This window comes from Ictalurus punctatus, chromosome 8 (genome assembly GCF_001660625.3).
Source record: "Ictalurus punctatus breed USDA103 chromosome 8, Coco_2.0, whole genome shotgun sequence".
Classification (NCBI taxonomy): domain Eukaryota; kingdom Metazoa; phylum Chordata; class Actinopteri; order Siluriformes; family Ictaluridae; genus Ictalurus; species Ictalurus punctatus.
In genome coordinates, this window is record NC_030423.2 from 2,176,263 (window position 1) to 2,195,000 (window position 18,738).

At 39.7% G+C, this 18,738-nt stretch overlaps 3 protein-coding genes across 7 annotated transcripts in view; 2 read left to right on the plus strand and 1 right to left on the minus strand.

The window, feature by feature from the left end:
- Positions 1-3,993: 3,993 nt before the first annotated feature.
- On the plus strand, positions 3,994-7,494 carry LOC108269407 (zinc finger C4H2 domain-containing protein). Its single transcript, XM_017475262.3, has 5 exons — positions 3,994-4,184; positions 4,606-4,777; positions 5,679-5,851; positions 5,963-6,125; positions 6,785-7,494. Exons 1-5 carry the CDS (start codon positions 4,132-4,134, stop codon positions 6,896-6,898), a joined length of 675 nt encoding a protein of 224 aa, XP_017330751.1. The 5' UTR covers positions 3,994-4,131; the 3' UTR covers positions 6,899-7,494.
- A 44-nt stretch (positions 7,495-7,538) lies between these two features.
- On the plus strand, positions 7,539-12,461 carry asb12b (ankyrin repeat and SOCS box-containing 12b). Of its 4 annotated transcripts, XM_017475257.3 has the most exons (4): positions 7,539-7,669; positions 7,756-7,927; positions 10,101-10,962; positions 11,041-12,461. In XM_017475257.3, exons 3-4 carry the CDS (start codon positions 10,152-10,154, stop codon positions 11,187-11,189), a joined length of 960 nt encoding a protein of 319 aa, XP_017330746.1. In that variant the 5' UTR covers positions 7,539-7,669; positions 7,756-7,927; positions 10,101-10,151; the 3' UTR covers positions 11,190-12,461. The 4 variants fall into 4 exon arrangements, with proteins under 4 accessions (XP_017330746.1, XP_047012995.1, XP_047012997.1 ...); XM_047157039.2 differs by lacking the exons at positions 7,539-7,669; positions 7,756-7,927 and adding an exon at positions 7,968-9,059; XM_047157041.2 differs by lacking the exons at positions 7,539-7,669; positions 7,756-7,927 and adding an exon at positions 7,972-9,059 and having other exon boundaries at positions 11,056-12,461.
- A 2,222-nt stretch (positions 12,462-14,683) lies between these two features.
- The window catches only part of LOC108269120 (MICOS complex subunit MIC27), a 189,687-nt gene continuing 185,632 nt past the window's right edge, over positions 14,684-18,738 (minus strand). Inside the window, exon 9 of one of the 2 annotated variants that reach the window (XM_053682157.1) lies at positions 14,684-14,919. The gene's annotated coding sequence lies outside the window, so the exon portion shown is untranslated. Of the gene's footprint in view, positions 14,920-15,631; positions 16,291-18,738 lie in introns of those variants that run through there. The other variant, XM_053682158.1, reaches the window with a different exon arrangement.

The window sequence follows — 18,738 nt, forward strand, 5'->3', positions numbered from 1 at the left end:
CCAAGTTCCGGCGAGTATTTCTTTCCTGATGCTCCTTTTTGATTGATTGATTTTATTTATCAGGAATTCACAGTTCAGAGTTATATGTTGGTCTAGACTGGTAAATTGTGTTGCAGTTGTGACACCCAATTAGAGTTGTGTTCGGTATCGTGCCATGTGTTAGTCCTCACTTCCCTTCCATGGATGTAATTGATGTATGAGTCGTTTAGAAACATGTTGTCATGTTTGCGTAGCTTCATGATGTCGGTGACTTCCGTGGATCCTTTTTTACTAGACACATTGTTGAATAATTTTGCCTTTTACAAAATGGATTGGTTTTCATTATTTGTGGAAACTGACCGCTGTATGACAGCGGCGTCGTGGAATTATATCGGGTGCACATGCTTACAAAGCCTAATTTCATCTCTTTATGATATCTCTATGTTGATTCTGCCATGTACACCACTCCTTTTTTTTTTTTTTTTTTTTTTTTTTTCCTTTGGTGTTATACAGAAACAATAATTTCAACTCGATAGTGCTTGTTTGACAGAATAAAACATTTTTTAGGTGTCATTTACAGCGACCTTGCATGTTGTCTTTTCTGCCATCACATTTGGAACCTTTAGGAACCAACTGTCCTGCCATATATGATGACTTTCAATCACAAAATGCTGTCTATGTAAGCAATCTGTGTAGGGCTGAGAGACAGATAAATTGATATATAAATATTAATACTGATAGCAACATGTTATATTATATATTATATATTATAGTTCACCCTTATGCATATGATGTTTTGTGTTCACAACAGTATCCTCATATGAAGAGTTATCACACATGGCTAGATTACAGCTTATTTACTGTTATGCCTTGGACCCAAGCCTGCACAGATGGACTTGTTCTGAAACATTACTCTAAACAGGATCATGCATGCCTGATGAAAATCATGTAAGATTTTATTTCTTCACAACTGACTCAGCTTGCTGCATGCTGGATCTTGTGAATACTCGGATTTGTTTAGTTAGTTGCTTCCTTTCTTTTATTTGAACTGATTTGCACTTACACACACACACACAGGGGTATGTGACGAATTCCTTGTATGCAATCGTAAGGTTTGTCTGTGCCAAAGCAGAGTGATTTTTTTTAAACTTTACGGCGTGTCAGATGCTTCAGCCAGAAAGATCTCCCTTTATTGTAGAAATTCAATAACAGTGATAAAGTGAAAGGGAACAGATGGCCTGTGGCAAAAGCTTTCCATCAAATTCGAGCTCTGAAAATAATGCAGTGCAGTGTGCATTCCCCCAGGTAGGCTCAGGTGGAACCTGCATTTTCGTGGAGCCAGTGTGCATATATTAAAATATTTCTCTGCCTTCCTCCAGGGCTTTACATTCATTCACTCAAAAATCAATACAACAAACTACTGATGCGCTGCAACGAGGAGCACGCACAGACACGTTCTATATGACAGAAGCTCCCGGTGCAGCGCTGACCGTTATGAATAGCAAAATAATGTTTTAAAATTGTAATAATGTCATTTCATCACGGTGGCTTTGCCAATTTATATTACTTTTTCATATCACGTTACGAATGGCCGTTGGATGAGTTAAAACCTTTCGCCATTTCTTTTAGTGCAAATCAAGTCTTGGGGTGATATCGTCAATGTGTGGGCTGACGGGAGATAAAGGAAAACGGAAATGTTCTCAGATGTCCGTGACGAAGTGGCGCTGTTGCTCATCAATCAACATCAGAATGGTGCCTTTAAAACTGAGGTAGAGGTGGGAAAGATGTTTGCTACTCCACAGGTGCGAGAACAATAAGGCATTTTAACAGAATGCAAATTTTAATACGATAAGATATATATATTTTTTAGATCTCATAAACCATGGATGGAATTCTGTTTTAAGTCATGGTAAGACATTTTATATTGCTAAATTTTGGCAGGCCAAAATGGTGGTGCAGTGGGTAAATTTGCCAGCTCATAGTTCCAGGTTTGATCCTGAGCTTGGGTGTTTCACACAGAACCAATGCAAGTTCTACACTCCAACTTAACTGCCCAAATGAGAAGGTTCTTTCTTGGGAGGCATTTGCCATAGGTTGGACAAAATAGAATGCACAAAAGCACACATCAAGAGTCTGGCTAATGGTTCAGTGAAGAGGCGAATGGTTTAATGACCAGCTCTCTTTACAACATTGGCGAGCAGAAAATCATATAAGAAGGCACAACACATCAAGGCTTGAGGTGAATGGGCTAAAGCAGAAGAAGAACACATCAGGACGTTCCTGTCCAAGTATGCTGACATAGTTTTACTTCAAGCTCATTGTAAACACCATTACGGTGGCTTTAAATTATTATTATTATTATTATTATTTTTATCAGGGTAGAAGACAGATATTTCAGCTTCTGCCCAAATATAAATATGACCAATATTATAAATGTCATTTTCAAATTTCCAACAGCAACTGTCGGAAATAAATTGCATTTCCATAAACTTTAGTTTCTTATATATGTTTTTATTTAAAATCAGCCCAGTTTAAAGAAGAAGAGGGGGGAAACAATCCTCCTAAACTCATACCACTACAGCAAAAGTTAAATATAGTGGTGTTATGCCAAATATAAATGTGCAAATATGCAATGTGACCAGATGGTATGAATTTTATTAAGCATGCTTTGCTTTCAATTCAGCATAGGTTGCTTTCATGGTCAACAACACGCCTTGACAAATTCATCTTTTAAAAGCTTCGTTTTTCTAAAATTACAGCATGGGGAAAAGAAAGCGGTGACATCATGATTCCCCTACGCATCTGGCTCGCATTGTTAGTTATATATCCATACAGTCCTGTGGCTCAGTCTAAACACAGCCAATAACGTAAAGCCACAGATGAACTTTCTTATGTATTTAAGACACTTTTCAGCAGGTAATTGTCTCAAAATACCTCACTCTGCATTGAATTATGGGCCAGCTGACCTGCCAGAGGTAACTGGTGTAGTGACAAGCTGAATAGCATGTAGCAACTTTCCCATTACTAGATTCAAGGCTGGAGGAGTCTTGTGGAAACACTCAACTACAGCTATTTTAACATTATATATGTGAGTGCAAGCACATATACAAATAATTTAATGGAGCTTCCTGTGAAATCACTTCATCTACCTTTTAGGACTGAGTTCATGTCTGTATTGTTTCATAGAACGTTTTCCTTAGAAGAAAGTAAAAATACAATGGGTTCCAAAAGTCTGAGACCATTAAAATGCTTCTATTTTGCAGTCTTTTCTAATTTAATACAAGAGTTTTCATCACTTTATATGTATAACAAATAAATAAATTACTGTCTCACACTTACTGTCTCCTATTTACTGCCTCACACTTTCTGCCTCATGTTTAGTGTCTCATACGTACTGCCTCACACTTACTTCCTCATATTTACTGCCTCATTTTTACTGTCTCACACTTATTGCCTCATATTTACAGTCTTACACTTACTGCCTCACATTTAGTGTCTCACACTTACTTCCTCATATTTACTGCCTCACACTTACTTCCTCATATTTATTGCCTCACATTTACTGCCTCATTTTTACTGTCTCACACTTACTGCCTCGTATTTACTGTCTCACACTTACGGCCTCGTATTTACTGCCTCACAGACACAAAATTCACAACTGTTGATATACATCTTGTTTTTTTTCTGTTTCAGTTAACTGTGAAATTAAATCCAGGATTAAAGTGATGGTTTTAATGTAAGCATACTTATTCGTAAACAACGTTTAAAATTTGGTGCAACAGAATGATTAGATAAACCTTGACTTAATCTAGATTTAAGATTAATCCTTACTGGTACAACCCACCCTTTATCTACGTGCTTTCAAAGTGTAATTAAAATTCCTTTCAACACCGCTTAGATCCAATACGTAGTGGATATAATCCAATACGTCATCGCGCTACAGGCCGCAATCAGGACGTCTTGTCTCTTTGGAAACCGCTGGACATATCTGTCTCGCGCGACATTTATCTGCGCATGCGCAGTCGTGTACACTGTACAGTTCGCTTGCTGCTCGTACCTGCCTTGTGTTTATTTACACGCGGATTTGGGGGATAATTACTTCATATCAGCGCTTAATTATCGACGCTGAAACATACCAAAAAAACCGAAACCATGACAGATGAGCAAGAAATAATGTGCAAATTAGAAAATATTTTGGAAATAAGGTAAAATAAATAAATAAATAAATAAATAAAGCCCTCGTCTTCATTCAATGTTAGCCGGTGGGCTAGCGAGCTAGCGCCGTACTGTTTGGCTTGTGCATCTGCTGTGCTTATTTGGATTCTGGGCTGGGTTTACTAACGTTACGCGTACAATTTAAACCGTTTTTATCTTCTTTATGTTAGTTCATAACGCGTTTTACCGCACTGAATTCATGTGGCTCGTTTTGTTTATGTGTGTGTTTTGTAGATACTGGGATATTGAGTGCAAGACTGTGTATAATTGTTTGCCGAACAAAGGAGCAAGCCTAGATAAATGGCTAACATTAGCAGCTGATATTTAATTTTTATTTTTTTAAATGTCTATAAATGCTGCGAATAAGTCTATAATCGAGTTTATAATTGATCTTCTCGACGTGTACTTTAGGAATAAAACTCTCCAGCTGCAGAAGATCAAATCCAGGCTGAAGAGCGAGTTCGAAGCCCTTGAAGCTGAAGAGAAACATCTGAGAGAATACAAGCAGGAGATGGACCTGCTCCTCCAGGAGAAGATGGCCCATGTTGAGGAACTGCGCCTGATCCATGCTGATATCAATGTGGTGTGTATCCGAACCAGAGGGCTCCGTTTATAGCGCTTCTCAACCGGAAAGTATGGTATGGTTACTAAATGTAAATCCAGATTTATTTGTACCTAGGTTGAGGACTTGTGTCTGTTTCCCATCACAGTACTCATGAAAGTAGTACGCGATGAGCATGAGTGCAACAGTAATCAAGTACTCTCGTGTAGACACCTCATTCAGATGATTCAGAACGCAGCAGCACGCCTCGCCTCGTCTTCATCCAGCCCAAAAGAACCCCTCGTCATCTCGATCCACTGGCTTCCTGTAGACGCCCATATCAAATTCAAGATCTTGATGCTCACGTCTGGAACAGTACCGTCCTACCTCGACACTCTCCTTAAGGCTTACGTTCCCTCACACAACCTGCGATAGGTTAACTTAGTAGTGCCTACTCAGCGTGGCTCAAGGTCCCGTTCCAGAACCTTCACACTAACTGTCCTTCAATGGTGGAATGAACTTCCAACCTCAATCCGGACCGTAGAATCTGTCACTATCTTCAAAAAAACAGCTAAAGACCCACCTCTTCCGTGAACACCTAACTAACCTCTAAAATGCCAACCGCACATTATTTCTAATAATAATAATAAAAAAAAAACTTACTCTGGCTTTTTTTTTTTTGTAAATTCTTTGTTAGATAATGGGATATTGAGTGCAAGACGGTGTATAATTGTCTGACCTTCAGAAGTGAGAAATGAAGATTTACACGCTTTAGTTGAATATAGCGTTAGGTAATAATTAGATAATACTAATAAGGTTCCAGAGTATCTGTCTTTGTAAAAGTTACAGTTTTGTAAGACATGTATACTGGCTCATATAATTTGGATTGCTACCCAGATGGCTGGGGGAGCTAAAGTCTCTTCTGTGTCCTTGATTTCTGCAGATGGAGAGCACCATCAAGCAGTCAGAAAACGATCTGAACAAACTTCTGGAGACCACACGACGGCTGCACGACGAATACAAGCCCCTGAAGGAGCACGTTGATGCTCTGAGGATGACTCTTGGTCTGAACCGGCTGCCCAACCTTAACGAGGAAGAGGAGAGGCTTTCGCTGGAGTGAGTCATGTTTTCCAAACTGCCTTTCTATGGCAGGTTAAAATCTATTCTGCCGCAACGTGTTCTAGAAAGAAACTAAATTGCAGAATCCTGCTCTTGTTTTCCGTGTAGTTACTTTGAGAAACAGAAGGCCGAATGGCAGAAAGAGCCACACGAGCCCATCATTCCCGAATCTCTAGCAGCAGCAGCTGCCGCCGCTCAACAGCTTCAGGTCTCCAGAAAACAAGACCCGCGGCAGCCAGCCACTTTCAGACAGCAGCCTCCACCCATGAAGGTCAGAAATAAATCACAAAACCTGGTTTTGGGTATAGTAATAACTGTTGGTGTAGTTACTATTCTGTAATAATATTTAAGATAAGACCACATAAGACACACCTTCAATGTAGCACAGTTAAAGTAAGTACAAAATCAAATAGAAGGTAAGTACAAAATATATTACAAAGTATTATGCACTTATTGGATCAGGAAGTAATTGCACTTAGAAGGCGTGCACTATGAGATATAACGAGTACTGGTATTTCATTTTAACTAATGAATCGAATGTTACACTTAGAAAAACATATAATAAAACTGTGACACAATATGTATTTACAGTATTACAGACCATGTCGGTCGACGGATGTATATTAGCCAGCCAGGATTATAACACTGACACTACACGTTCGCATTGCGAACGCAAATGGCCGTTGTTACGAAATAGGTTTTTAAAAGGTTCAGTCGTGTACTTTGGACTGAACGTTTGGATATGGATAGTGCATATGGATAGTATGGATAATGCATAGTGGAGAATATCTGGTATATGTACCGTGTCGTGAAAGTACGACGCACCTTATTTAATACAGAAGACCCATAATGCACTGTGGCCTTTGAACGGACACACTGAAGAGAGAATTTGAGGAATTGTTTTTTATTAACATAATCTTTCGCACACAGGCATGCCTATCTTGTCATCAGCAAATTCACCGCAATGCACCCATCTGTCCACTGTGTAAAGCAAAGAGTCGTTCCAGGAACCCCAAGAAACCCAAGAGGAAGCCTGATGAGTAAATAAAACGGGAACTTATTTTTCCATGTCCCCCTTTAGAGCTTTGTTTACCGTAAAGCGTGTCATAGTCCCTTCTGTGTCGTGTACTCGATCGGAATATACGAAACTTTATACGATCGTATTGGAATCATCCACGCAATAATGAATATCGTCAGCGTTACTTTAACACCCATGCGTGAACAGTTTCTACTGACATTCATTTACACATTTTGACATTTTTGTGTATTACCAAGTAATAGGTATGTAGTTTGTTATTAAACACAGATGGTATTTGTCTTTTTATGGTAGCAGAAACTGCAAATTATGATAAAGCAGTGTTTGTATTAGACATTAATAATGCTGAAATTGTAGCCTTGCATGTTCGGTGTCTTTAAAAATTGTAATAATTAAAAAAAAAAAAATCGCGACTAGTTTGTTCATTTGATGAACCAAACCTGATGAAAACATCCCGTAACCGTTAATGAAAAGTGTTAAATGTTGAATGTTTTTATATTTCCGTTTTTAAAAAAAAAAAAAAAATTAAATATTTGTCAGATGGTGTACAGTGCATTTTAAATGATAAACTATGTTGTTCAATAAAACATAAGTCATGCAATGATTTAAACGTTTCGTATGTTCTTTTTTTTTTTGTCTGAAAAGGGGTCGACACCGGTATTCAGATCTTGGACCACTTGTCTGTGCACAGCAATTGAAGCGCCTTTATATTATTTGGATTTGCACCTGTGGATTGTCCTCTTCAGTTCAGACCACATGTAGACCACACTGGAGACCGAGTTGGGTATATGTACGCATTAGGGGTGTAACCAAATATGAATACATATCTGAACGGTAGTAAAAAATTATTATTTTTTTTTATTAGACAGCTTGCCAAAAAGCTTCAGAGTAGATGAAACAAGAAAAGTCTCACAACGTGGAAGCTTGGCCGGGACGGGTGTCAGGTTTCAGCAAAATTCCTGTCCAGATGCCTACAACTTCCAAAAACACACTAAAAGATATGAAACGAGTTCCAATATGTTCAGGCATAGAGAAAGGTAGGTGTGTTTTCATTGAGCGTGTTTTTTTTTTTTTTTTTGTTTTGTCATTCTTGATTGATCATTCTCTATTGTTATTTTAAAAAACAAATCTGAAATCAAGCAAAAATCTCATCTAAAACCCGGTGAAGTATTATCAGACGGCTATATAATGTAGCCGAAATATCAGTTTCTCGATTTGTTATTTTATTGAAGCAAAAAAAGTTGTCCAAGACCTGTCACCCATGTGAAAAACTATTCGCCCCCTTAAACTTAAAATCTGGTTGTGCCGCGTTTAGCGGCAATAACCGCAACCGAACGCTTCCGATAACCGGAGATCGGTCTTCCACAGCACTGTGGAGGGAGCTGGGAGAACCCTCCTGCGGTGAAGCACGGTCGCATATCAGCAGCTGATTGTCTGCTATTGCTTTAAACAGTGGAACAGCTGATGACCCTTGGAGACACTTTGGTGTCAGAGGGGAATGCCTATACATTTTCTCTCACATATCTTTTCTTTTTTATTATTATTATTATTATTATTATTATTGTTATTATTATTATTTTTTTAAAATGATTGTGAAATATCACCCTGGACTCGCATTTACTATATTATAAATAACAATTTATCCAAGCATGCCTAGACCTGTCTTAACAGTCACTCAAGTGTACATCTCATTTACAAACTGTAGTCAGTGTGTATAAAATCCAAACTACGTAATGTCATTAGTGACGTATGTTCATTTGCTCCTTATATATTGTATATTGAGAATGATATCTGATGTGCTTCAGGTTGTTTTAACGTAAATACATTTTAAATGAGTTAGAACGAATACACGGTGAGAACAGGTGAGAAGAGAGTTCCTGAGCGGACACCGGGGTCTAAAAAACCAGCCACCTCACTGCCTGTCGAAATCTCTTTTCTAATTATAAACTCCTGCAGCAACCGTCCTAGAATGGAAGTTTAACCAGATCCATCTGTGCCCTAAAATTAGACCCTCTTGGTGGCCAGGCCTCATGGAATCTCTATGTCAGACTGTCACCTTTGTCTGCTTCAGAGATGTTCAATTAGCTTGCCTTGTGACTCCACAGCACAAGCGATCGTTCGGAAACGATTTAGAAACTTAAGTTTGGGCTACAGTTGACTCTCTTGGAGGTAAGTAAGTTCTCAAATGAATACAATATGAATGAATGAATCTAAATCCTAATGAATCATTTAAAAAAAAAAAAAAAAGAAGATATTTTTAAATTCCAGTGATCATGTTCAGTTAATTTTGACCTGAGAGGAAAAATATGAACTAAAAGTGAATAGAATAAAGATGACTGGTGTTTTTAAATTTGTCTTTTTGTTGTTGTTGTTGTTGTTGTTGTCTTCAACGGGTCAGAAAGGTTGTGGCTGAATTTTTTCCGATAACGGAACAGCTCTGACAGAAAAAATCGCGAGTTTATATTAATGCACTCTCGTAATACGTTATCGTTTCTATAGTGATAGCTCATGTACAGGGACTTGGACGATGCTCTACATAATCTAAATAATAAACGGATCTCAAATGTGCTGACATTTCACGCGGGAAAAACTGTTAATATTGTGAATATTTCCAGTTGTGCTCAAAAGTTTGCGCACCCCCTCGCAGAATCTGCTAAATCTTAGTACTGTTAACAAAATAAGACGGATCATAAAAATCCCGTGTTGTTTTTTTATGATTTAGTTCTGTCCCGAATGATCCATTTCACATAGCAGATGTTTACACATCGTCCACAAGACAAGATAATAGCTGAGTTATAAAAAAAAATTATCCTGTTCAAAAGTTTACACACCCGTGATTCTTAATACCGTGTGTCGTTAGCCGGATGATCAACGACATGATGTGTTTATGTTCTGTGAGAGTTCTTCACGAGTCCCTTGTTTGTCCTGAGCAGTTAAACTGCCCACTGTTCTTCAGGAAAATCCTCCAGGTCTTTACTTTTCCGGCATCTTCTGCCTATTTGACCGCTTTCCAACAGCGGACTATATGACGTTGAGATCCATCTTTTCATACCGAGGACGACCGAGGGACTCGTACACGGCTATTACAAAAGGTTTATTAACAAAAACTATTCAAAATCCACTGCGAAGTGAATTGAAACGAGGAAATGAACTGAAAATGAAGGTTGAAATATTGGCTAACTTTTATTCTATTTTTTTTTTCCTCCAAAGTTTTGTGCTGGTAAAAAAATGATATTGAAGCCTTGACAAGTTTTCCGAAACATGATGTTGGACACGTCCACCAAAATGAGCTTAATGGACATCACCAAGATTTTCTCTCTCCTCCGACCCAAAGAGGATGAAGATGAAGATGGCTGTCAGCAGTTAAATAAGGCCATTGCTGAAGATGACGACCAACTTCTGGCTGATCTGCTCTCTCAAGAGCGCTACAGGAGATGTATCAATAGCAGAAGTGGCTGGGGAATACCGAGTACACCATTAAAAACTGCGGCCGCTCATGGTCACCTCCGCTGCCTGGAGCGCCTTTTAGCCCACGGTGCTGAGGTGGACAGCCTGGATGTGAAAGCCCAGACTCCGCTTTTCACAGCGGTCAGTGGCAAACACCTTGGCTGCGTCTCTGCTCTGCTCAAAGCTGGTGCTGATCCAAATGGAAGCCAATATAACAACTGTTCTCCACTGCTAACTGCAGCCAGAGAGGGAGACGTGGACATTTTGAAGGAGCTGCTGTATTACGGTGCTGAGACAGACGTCCAAGCCAAAGTTCCAGACTGGGCTTCCAATGCCACGACGTGCCGAGGGCCTCTCTACATCGCGGCCGTTTACGGACACCTGGACTGCTTCAAGCTGCTGCTGCTACACGGTGCCGATCCGGACTACAACTGCAAGGACAAGAAAATACTGGCGAGGATCAAACGGTCAAACACAGTGCTGGACACATGTCTCAAATATGGCTGCCAATCGGAATACATTCAGCTCCTTATAGACTTCGGAGCCAACATCTACATCCCAGTGGTGATTACGGAGAAAACGAGAGAGCAGGATCAGGTCATTAAGCTGCTGCTTAGAGAAAGAGGTGAGCTCAGTTACACAAGATACGCTACACTATGTGCGCTTATGCTTTTATCGAATATATTACACATTTTTTTTACAGTCTTTCTATTTGCAGTTTGCCCCAAAACACTGATGTCTCAGATTCGGCTCGCGATACGGAAGTACCTTTCTGCTGCACACAAACTGGACTTGATTGATGAGCTGGATATCCCACAAATGCTGAAAAATTATTTGAAACATACTACATGACTCTCCTCTGTGTGAGCTTGACTACAATAAACGTTAGGTATGTAATACACTGTATTGTACCTTTATATTGATGTTTTATACCGTCCAGACGGAATCACAATTAAGATTATAGAGTATATATATTATATGCAGTATAAAAAGAAACTCGAAAAGATTTAGACAGTTTGCGCCTACACTCATCTCCAAAAATATTTGGACAGTAACGATTTTTTTCCCCCCTCCATATTTTTGCCTCTGTACACTAGCAGAATGTATTTGAAATCAAGCAGTTAAGATGTGACCGGAGTGTAAACTTTCGGCTTTAACTCGAGGGCTCTGACAGAAAGATCGCGTTTTGCGAACCGTTTAGGAATTACGGACTCTTATTCGAGTCCTTCCATTTCCACAGGCTCAAAAGTAATTGGACAACCGAACGATTGGCAGGTATGGCCCGTTCCCTCGTCACTTCACGACAAATGAAGGAGATAAAAGGTTTGGGGTTGTTTCCAAGCATTGAATTTGCATTTGGTAGATCACAGGAACTCTAAATATGCAGTCCAAAGAGGTGTCGATGCAAGCGAAGGAAGCCATCGTTAAGCTGACCCCAGAAACCAACCACCTCCCCACACACACACACACACACACAAAACAGACCTATCAGAGAGACAGCAGAACCTATAGAGTTATTTTTTTCTGCTCAGATTCAGTCAAATGCTGCAAAACATGGCCTGGCAAAGTATAAAGGGAAGAAACTGAGCATTTTGGTGATGTCCATGAGGACACTCAAGAAGAGTAGGAACTGATGTGTTGGATATAGTGGGCAAGCTTTCAAGTAAAAACAAAATAGTTGCATAAAACTAGATCTGATGAAAGAATAATGGAAGAAGGACAGATATTATATTATTAGAGAACATTTCTATTACAGTCAGACTTGGGTATGCAAATACTTCCCACTAAGCCTTTTTTTGACCGGTTTATGTCACTGATCTTCTCAGTCAGGTATCTCCGAACATGTTCCTGCATGAGTTTAGCGTTTTTCTTGACAGTTAGGTATGTGTGTGTGATCCTCAGTGATCATCAGGTGTGTGATAGGAATTCTTTTTTTTTTTTCCATTTTATTGATGTTTTGAATTAGTTGAGATATTGAATTGGACTTGCTTTGACTGTTTTTTTTAAAAATCTTTACTTGATTTTTTGCACCCTTTTGTAAGTGTTTGAATCGTTTTTAATCATATTATACGACCTGGAGGGAGCCTAAACATTCATTTGTTAATAAAGTCACGTCCAGAATAATAGGATTGCATTAAGTGTATTATTGAAATCTATTTTAACTAAAGAGTTCATTTATACAGTGCTGTGAAAAAGTATTTGCCCCATCCTAATTTCTTTGGTTTCTGTGTATCCCTCATACTAAACTGCTTCAGAAATTAAAACAAATCTAAGATAAAACAAAGGCAAACCGAGTAAAGATAAAATACCGTTTTTAAATGATAATGGTATTTACTGAAGCAAAAATGTTCTCCAATACCAACTGGGCTGGTGTGTGAAAATGTATTACTAATTCCCCAAATCTATGAAACTGCATTCATATTGAGTTTCAGTTGGACTAGACGCAACCAGACCTGATTACTGCAAACCCTGATCAATCACATCAACACTTACGTAGAACTTTTTCAACAGCATGAAGTTGGTCAAAAGGTCTTACCCTGTAACACATTGTGCCAACGTTGAAAGAAATTCCAGAAATGATGAGGAAGAAGGTGATTGAAATATATCAGTCTGGGAAAGGTTACAAAGCTATTTTAAATGAATGATTTTCATTCAAACGTATTGAACTATATTTTTAAATACCAACTTATACAAGTAATATGAAGAATACAAATATTGTCAAAAAAAAAAAACTGGCATATGCAACTCTGTTGATCATATATGTGTAGATTATTCTTCTATTACATCATATTGAATTATATTAGTTCATACTGGCATTTATTTCCATAATATAATACCTGGGTAAAGAATTTACCACAGGCTTTTGGCTGCTTTATTTTTCACTAACCACCAGATGGCGCTGTTTCGACACTCCTGAAGCTTTGGATCTTTTCCCGGAACACTGGGGAAAGCCTCAATGTTTTATGAGGCTTCATTTCCCCATCACTAACTTGACATCTTGGTTTAGATTAAGCCAGTACACGAAAGCTTGTAATCTTTTGAAGGTTTTAAATCTCCCTGGATGTCCAGCTAGGGCATGGACCAACAGGAATGTTACGATACACATTCAGAGCTGGATGCAAGTGCAGGTAAAATAGAACTTTATTAGGAAGGCAGACAAATCCAAAACATGGGCAAAGACAAACGCTCACTCTAGCCTTTAAGCCTCTGATCTGCAGAACAAAACCAACTGTTAAGGCAGTTAAGGTTTGAAGTGTGGAAGCCACCTCATGACTGCAAGACGGTTTGGAGCTAACAGACTGGGATGTATTTTCAGAAGGAAATGATTTGGAGGAATATAGTACATCAGTCCTGGCCTACATAGACTTCTCCACTGAGTCTATTCTAACAACCAAAACCATCAAAAACGTTCCCCAACCAGAAGCCATGGCTGGACAGTGAGGTACAGTCTCTGCTTAAAGAACATGATACGGCTCATGTGCAAACTAGTCAACCTGGCCTTAGAGGCAGCGCATCCAGAGTGCTCATCGATCATGGACTTTCTCACTAACAGATCACAACACGTCAGAATAGGTAATCACACCTCCTCCACGCTCTTCACGCATGACTGCACACCAATCCATTCTTCCAACTCCATAGTAAAGTTTGCTGATGACACCACCATAGTGGGACTCGTATTTAATATTGAGGAAACAGCCTACAGGGAGGAGGTAAGATGAAAGTTAATGTTGCGTTTCATTTGGAAATCAAGGTCCCAGAGTCTGGAGGAAGAGTGGAGAGCAACAGAATCCAAGTTGCTTGAAGTCCAGTGTGAAGTTTCCACAGTGATGATTTGAGTTGCCATGTCATCATCGGGTGTTGGTCCATTCAAGTCGATGCAACCGTCTACCAGGAGATTTTAGAGCACTTTATGCTTGTCAGCAGATGGAAAAGAGGGAAAATTGATCAGAGTCATTAAGCAACAATATGGAATGTCCTGAAAATGAAAGAAACCACTGGTATACAAACAACCAGATATCGAACAGGTCAGCCAAGGAAAACAACAGCAGTTGGTGATGGAACTATTGTAAAAGCTATGAACAAAAAACAACAGTGACATCACCAACACGCTCCACAGGGCAGGGATGAAGGTATCCTAATCCACCATTTGATTTGGTGTCCACCAAGACATCGAGAGAAGAAATACTGGGTCAGTCTGGGTCATACTATAGTGCTTTGCATCAATGACATTGTGTATCCTGTTAATGTGAGCGGGATAGGTTAAATAGTGACCTAAACAGGCTTAGCGGTTAGCACGTTCGCCTCACACCTCCAGGGTCGGGGGTTCGATTCCCGCCGTGTGTATGCGGAGTTTGCATGTTCTCCCCGTGCTGCGGGGGTTTCCTCCGGGTACTCCGGTTTCCTCCCCCAGTCCAAAGACACGCGTGGTAGGCTGATTGGCGTGTCTAAAGTGTCCGTAGTGTATGAATGGGTGTGTGAGTGTGTGTGTGATTGTGCCCTGCGATGGATTGGCACCCTGTCCAGGGTGTACCCCGCCTTGTGCCCGATGCTCCCTGGGATAGACTCCAGGTTCCCCGTGACCCTGAAAAGGAAAAGTGGTATAGAAGATGGATGGATGGATGGATGGATGTTGCTTATTTCCAAGGGAATAAGTGCAACATGAGGGATTTCTTCACTGCCTGAGGACTAGCCTTTGCTGCATTCTTTCCTTGGGCATTGCTAGTTTCGGGCAGCAGGGGGCTCGATGGACACTTTTCCCAAAACTGTGCCAGGCCCTTGACTGTGGAGCTTAAAAAAAAACAAAAAACAACTTCCTGCTTTGTCACTGAGGGAAAATTGATATTAGATGGAGGTGCTGGGTGGTGGAATGGGAGCAAAGTTAAAAATAAAAGAAAGGAAAAAAAGATGAATGGACGCATAAAGGTACGGTTCATTTTGATGAATTGATTAATCTCTCTCCAGCACTGAGAAAATAAAATATATATACATACTGTGATTTTATCTAACGGTTTCCAAGGTTGTCTCTCTTCATTAGAATTCCTAAAAAATGTCTCACTTCCTTCGTGTCCCTGAAAGAGGATGTATAACCATGTTTATTGTAGCTTGACTTCCTGTTTTCAGATCCTCTCTGATACCATGTGCCTGGGGTCCATTCCTGTCCAAAAATGGCAGAATATTTCCATTCCCATTTTACCTCACATTCACACAGACACAGTTTTGGAATCCCTGATGAAGTCTTGTACACAGTCTGGGAAAGCCCTTCACCTGACAAGAACTGAACTCGGTTTCTTTCTTTCTTTTTCTTTTTGTCTTCTTTTTTTTTTTTTTTTTTTTTGCATATATCTCAATCACAAGAACAGTTATAGCATATTCAAGTCTGGTTATCCCCAAAACTGTAAAAGGAGGAAATTCCTCTGAAAGGCTTCAGCACATTGATCATCTCTAAGCAACTTCTATTTATTGATTTATCGATGAAGATTATTGATTGATTGATTGATTGATTTGAATATGTCATTTTAATTTAATTATAGTAATGACCATCAAATCTATGTCTATCTTTATACCAAGCCTTATTTATAGCCTATAGACAGTCAGGCTATTCAGCAGTCCTTTAGTTGTTCCATGTCGTTCCAGTGTTTTTTATTTTTATTTTTATTTTTTATATAAAATTATAGGTGGCTTGGTGGTTAGCACGTTCGCCTCACACCTCCAGGGTCGGAGGTTCGATTCCCACCGTGCCCCTGTGTTCTCCCCGTGCTGCGGGGGTTTCCTCCGGGTGCTCCGGTTTCCTCCCCCAGTCCAAACACATGCATGGTAGGCTGATCGGCGTGTCCAAAGTAGTGTATGAATGGGTGTGTGTGAGTGTGCCCTGCGATGGACTGGCACCCTGTCCAGGGTGTACCCCGCCTCGTGCCCCATGCTCCCTGGGATAGACTCCAGGTTCCCCGTGACCCTGAAAAGGATAAAGCGGTATAGAAGATGGATGGATGGAATATAGATTAATAGAACATATTAATAGAAATGACAGATTAATATAAAATCATTATATTCACATCAACTATTTTACGTTAACTCTACTGTGATCTCAGCTGGAATTATTTTAAGCAGTTTTAATACTATTCCGAGCTCAGAGGCTATACCTAACCTCTACACGTGTAACCTAATCTACTTCATGGATCAAGAGTCTACTTACATTTGATCAAAGGATTATATGTTTATAATCGTTCTACAGTGAGGAGAATTAAATATTTGTCCAGATGTATGTGGACACCTGAACAATCACACCCATATGTGCTTGCTGAAGATATAATTCCAGATTTAATCCCCCATTTCCTGCTCGAATAATCTCCTCTCTTCTGGGAATGCTTTCCAGGAGATTTTGGAATGCTCCTGAGGGGATGTGTGGCCATTCCTCCGTACACCAGTGCGTCAGTGAAGCCAGGTGCTGATGTCGGGTCGAGAAGACGTGATGCGTAGTCGTCATTCCAATTCGATTAATCCCAAAGTAGACGGAGAACCGAATTAAACAAACGAGACAAAATGATTATACCTGGTCATTTATTTACCGAACACTGAAAATGATCCAATATGACAAGTATCCGCGAGTGGCAAAAGTATGTGAACCTTTGCTTTCAGTATGTGGCGTGACCCCATTGTGCACCAGTGACTGCTGATCGGTCCTGCACATCGGCTTGGGGTCTCATCTCGGCTGTATTACCCATGATTCAAAGCATGGAGGGTTATGAAGCTTATGATTATGTGGTATATATTGTAGGATCAAACAGTACATGGGGTATCTACCAGCGCTTAATAAACAGTTTAATAAGTTCATAAACTATTTACATGTATCATAAAAAGTGGTTTGATCTTGTTTGAGAAATAATTTGACGAGTATTTTGAAAGACAGACGGTTCTCAATAATGGACTCTGGAGTACTAGTCTGCCCTGAGGAATGTACAATACAAGGGTATGAGAAGCATGAACTTCACCATTCCGAGAGAATGGCAAGAATGTCAAGGTAATTTTATCTTAATACCCTGCCACACGCTATTACCTGCATGTCCTTCACAAGTGAGACATGGCCTGGGGTTTTTCGCTAGCTGCAACAGACTGATTCTGCATCCAAGCCATGACACGTAATCTGTGAGGTCATTCGAATATATTTCTGTTCAACCATTGCAGCAGGAAGTCTGAGGGACAGTGAGGGAGACTGCAACGCACACACTATGATTTTATCCCAACACAACTCATTTGTGTTGCTCCATACAGGGCACATTTATCTATACACTGTAGTTTGAGAGCGATTCTATTACATTCTTATTAATCCTATATCATGCTAGCTTCTCTGTCTGGCTGTACTTCACAGTTATTAGTGACAGTTGGAGTCACGGTTAAACCGAGCTTGTTGTTTCCCCTCATGCCAGCTATTGAAGCACACAGCCTGGACCACGTCACGGGAAGCTGAGGAAGACGGCAATTGTTCCAAAAATGAACCCAAACAAAAAAAGACCGATGACTTCATTTGGAAGAGGTGCTTTTTACAACGTTTCAAAACTGAGATATGTTGTAACTGGGAACTAAGTACAGATATGTGTGCTTGTGAAACAAAAATATGGCCTGTAAGTGCTAGCTTTTTAAACTTTTTGGATCATCCTTTTACGTTCTTTCTCTCTCTGCCTCACCTTCTTCGTACATCATCTTATGGAGAGTACTAGCCATTTCCCCCGATTGCTTTTATTTAGAAATAAATGTCTTTTTTTTTCATCAGGAGAAAGTTGTGTGAGCTACACATGATGTGCATTGGAAAGCTGCTTTCATAGCTGGGATGAATACGACGTGCTTGGACCTCCAGGGTCTACGTAGACGTACTCCAAGGTGAAGAGGACACTTGAAGACGTGTTACAAACTTGACCCTGTTTGGTGATAAACCAACTATTTCGGTGGTTATATTATTATACTAGCCTATATATTCCCCATCATCTGTTATTTTGTGATTTAGTGTTCATATCATATCATATATATATATATATATATAAAGAAAAACCTAAAGCACATTTGTAGTCATGTTTTCATGTGTCATTATGTATCTCAGCATAATGGAAACCTACCAATCTCACCGACCGTACTGTTATCTTATGTGTAGCATGATATAAAGTGTAGTGTGTTTGGTGTCATGAACCATTGACTATTGTATCTAATGTGATGATGACAAACATACGTAGGTCGACAGACAGAAACACAATTGCTCTGGTAGTCACACACAGACAGAACGGGAAGCATGTATGGCAGAGATATTTACATACAGTCAGCCAGGCTTCCTGCCTTTGTCAAGCAGAGAGCATTTTTTTAGACCCATTGATGTAAGATCCACTCTTTCCTGTGTATAGGATAGGGGGAGGTG